The sequence below is a fragment of the Salvelinus sp. IW2-2015 genome, unplaced genomic scaffold, assembly GCF_002910315.2.
Source record: "Salvelinus sp. IW2-2015 unplaced genomic scaffold, ASM291031v2 Un_scaffold11610, whole genome shotgun sequence".
Classification (NCBI taxonomy): domain Eukaryota; kingdom Metazoa; phylum Chordata; class Actinopteri; order Salmoniformes; family Salmonidae; genus Salvelinus; species Salvelinus sp. IW2-2015.
In genome coordinates, this window is record NW_019952867.1 from 1 (window position 1) to 2,855 (window position 2,855).

A 2,855-nucleotide genomic window follows, 5' to 3' on the forward strand; every position below is an offset into this window, starting at 1 on the left:
TAGTACGTAGTAGTAGATTGCAGTAGTGGTCCAAGTTTAGTAGTAGTCAGTAGATAAGTGGTAGGTAGTAGTGGTAGTGTAGTAGATAGTGTGGGTTAGGGAGTCGTTCGGTATCGATGCTTTAGTCGGCTGTAGTAGTGGTAGTAGTATAGTATTGTAGTAGTAGTAGTAGTAGTAGTGTGCAGCTCATACTGAGTGTAGTGGAGGAGTGGGGCAGATAATGTAGTAGTAGTAGTAGTGTGGTTGGTCGATTTGTTAGATAGGTAGAGTATAGTAGTGGTGTGCTGAATAGTACGGTATTGGCTGCTTCGAGAATTAGATAGTCAGTCAGTTGTACTGAGTAGAGTGAGTAGTAAGTAGGGTAGTGGTAGGTTAGTGGGTAGTTGGAGACCTGTGAGTTAGGGTACGTTTCTGCTAATTGAAGTCTTTGTCGTTGTCGGTAGTAGTGGATAGTGGTTAGAGTTAATACTTAGTAAGATATAAGGTAGGAGTCTTAGGAATAAGTTAAGGTTTTCGGTGAGATTATGGTTAGGATTTGGTGATGCCCAGTAGTGGTATATTATCATTGCAGTAGTAGCCTCAGTGGTACGTAGTAACAGGGCAGGGGAAATGCAGTTCATCCCGTGTAGTTGCGCATCTTGGTAGACGATATGAGATGAGGAGCTTTTCCCACCGTTTTCGACTGTTCATGCAGCCCCTCAGGCTAACTTCCGGTGGTAGTGTTAAGTTAAGAGAGTAGGCAAGCTGGTAGATTTTAATTAAATAAAAGTAGTAAGTGGTGGTATTAGTGAGTAGGAGCCATAGAGTTAAGGAGTCAAGTAGATATTAAGGCATGTCCTCCTGTCGTTCTTTAAGATTAGAACTCTCATGTTTTTCTCACGTCTCGGCGTATATTGACTTTTGGTACGTATAGATCTAGGTTAGGTGGTTTGAGTGTAAGTAGTTAGTAGTGGTTCGGTATAGAGTTGTGGGTGTTCACTGTATAGAACAGTCTATTATCATTCCATGCACACCAGCTATTGATGATCGATCCTGGCTAGCAACAGTGATCTATTCACTCCAACTCGAATGCCAGGGCTTGCGGAAGTGGTTATTTAAATTTACAAGTTCTTCAATTCATGCCATTTGGCCAAAGTTGATTAAGCTACTGAGACGACCAGTACAGCAGCTGGCCTCTGTGCAGGGTACCAGGCTTTAGGCCTGGGTCCGCGGTTAAACCTCAGTGTGCTTCGGTTGACTAATCCAAATCCATACTGAGCCTCATACAGCAAGCATCAGACCACCAGGTATCTCTGGAAGAAGCCTAGTTACCTTGAGTCTGCACACGTAACGTTCATCGGAAATTTCCTTGGTCGATTCCTCGCGACTGCCGGATGGGCTGCAGTTGTCATGCTGAAACAGGAAGTGTGGTCCGCGACTCGGTATTGGTTCAAGTTACTGCACTTTGTTGCCTGACGACTGTCCACAACTCAACCTACAGATGGTTACTGTCTCTTCCGTGTTGTGGTGGTGTGGTGTGTGATACCTTTCCAGGGTAGCGGCGTCATTATAGTACCTTGAAGTCACGTGCTGGCACACATGCGCAGAACTCACCGCATTCTCTCACACACTTCTTAGCAATCCTTTCAAGGGGTCATGGAGCAAAGGTACCGCCCTGAAACAACAACCACACCACACACACACACACACACACCACACATCACAGCTCAACATCAAAGCCCAACACCAGCCAACACACCACAACAACAATGACACACCACACACACACAAACACCGCAAATTGTGTAGGCCTTCAGTGCATACACACAAAGTGAGTGAGTCAGAGTGACACACACACCACACACACACACACAGGTCAGCAAGGTGATGTGTTTAATGTACCAGTGTATGTTGGGGTTGCGGGAGACGATGTCTCTCTCCAGTGCCTCCACTAAGTCACTGTCGTACCCCGAACCATCAAACTTCTTCAGCTCTCCATCCCCTGCTCCCTCTGCTACAGCCTTTTTACCCTGCAGGACACACACGTTTAACACAAGTTTAACTTCCCCGCCTTATATACTCTTCTTACCCTGGGCAACAGACATGCGAGTTTAAGGGCCAGTTTCCCAGACACAGATCAAGTCTAGTCCTAGACTCAAAAAGTTATTTAGATAGAGATCGAGCATGATTTTCAGTCCAGGACTTCATGTGTCCAGGAAACCAGCCCTAACAGTATAAGTGTAGTATCTCCAGCTGTACACGGACCTTGTCGTCTCTGACCTTGGTGCCTCGGGGGGCGTCCCTGGGGGCGGGCCGGTCTGTTTTAGGGTTGGTCTGGCCCCTCCCTCCCGGAGCCCCTCTGGGCTGCATACCTGGAGAGTCCTTCCTCTGCTGGGGTTTCACCCCACTGTTAGGACGCTTCACTGCAGTAGGGGCCCTAAACACACACACATGCATATGGACACACAAACACACAGAGACAGGCAGACACACACAGACAGAGACAGGCAGACACACACAGACACAGACAGGCAGACACACACAGACACAGACAGGCAGACACAGACAGGCAGACAGGCAGACACAGACAGACAGACACAGGCAGACACAGACAGGCAGACAGGCAGACACAGACAGGCAGACACAGACAGGCAGACACAGACAGGCAGACACAGACATTTTCCATTAAGCAATCATTTTCCATTAAGCAATCAAAGTCCAAGCAGTGTAGCGAAACAGAACGTCAGTTTGAGGGATCATGGTGGCTGTACGATGCTACAGGGCCTATAGGCTATTTTAGAAAGTCATAAGACATACAGCTAGTGAATGAAACTATGCAGCATGTAACCTTTTTATGATGGTCCTGTCACTGTAAT

At 47.1% G+C, this 2,855-nt stretch overlaps 1 protein-coding gene across 1 annotated transcript; it reads right to left on the minus strand.

The window, feature by feature from the left end:
- Positions 1–1,311: 1,311 nt before the first annotated feature.
- LOC112080087 (katanin p60 ATPase-containing subunit A-like 1) lies at positions 1,312–2,650 on the minus strand (the record flags this gene model as incomplete). The annotated part of the gene is made up of 4 exons (XM_024145863.2): positions 2,245–2,650; positions 1,882–2,009; positions 1,556–1,622; positions 1,312–1,392 (listed from the first exon to the last, which is right to left on the minus strand). Coding segments are annotated over exons 1-4 (468 nt in total), but the record flags the coding sequence as incomplete, so codon positions are not given.
- Between the last annotated feature and the right edge of the window lie 205 nt (positions 2,651–2,855).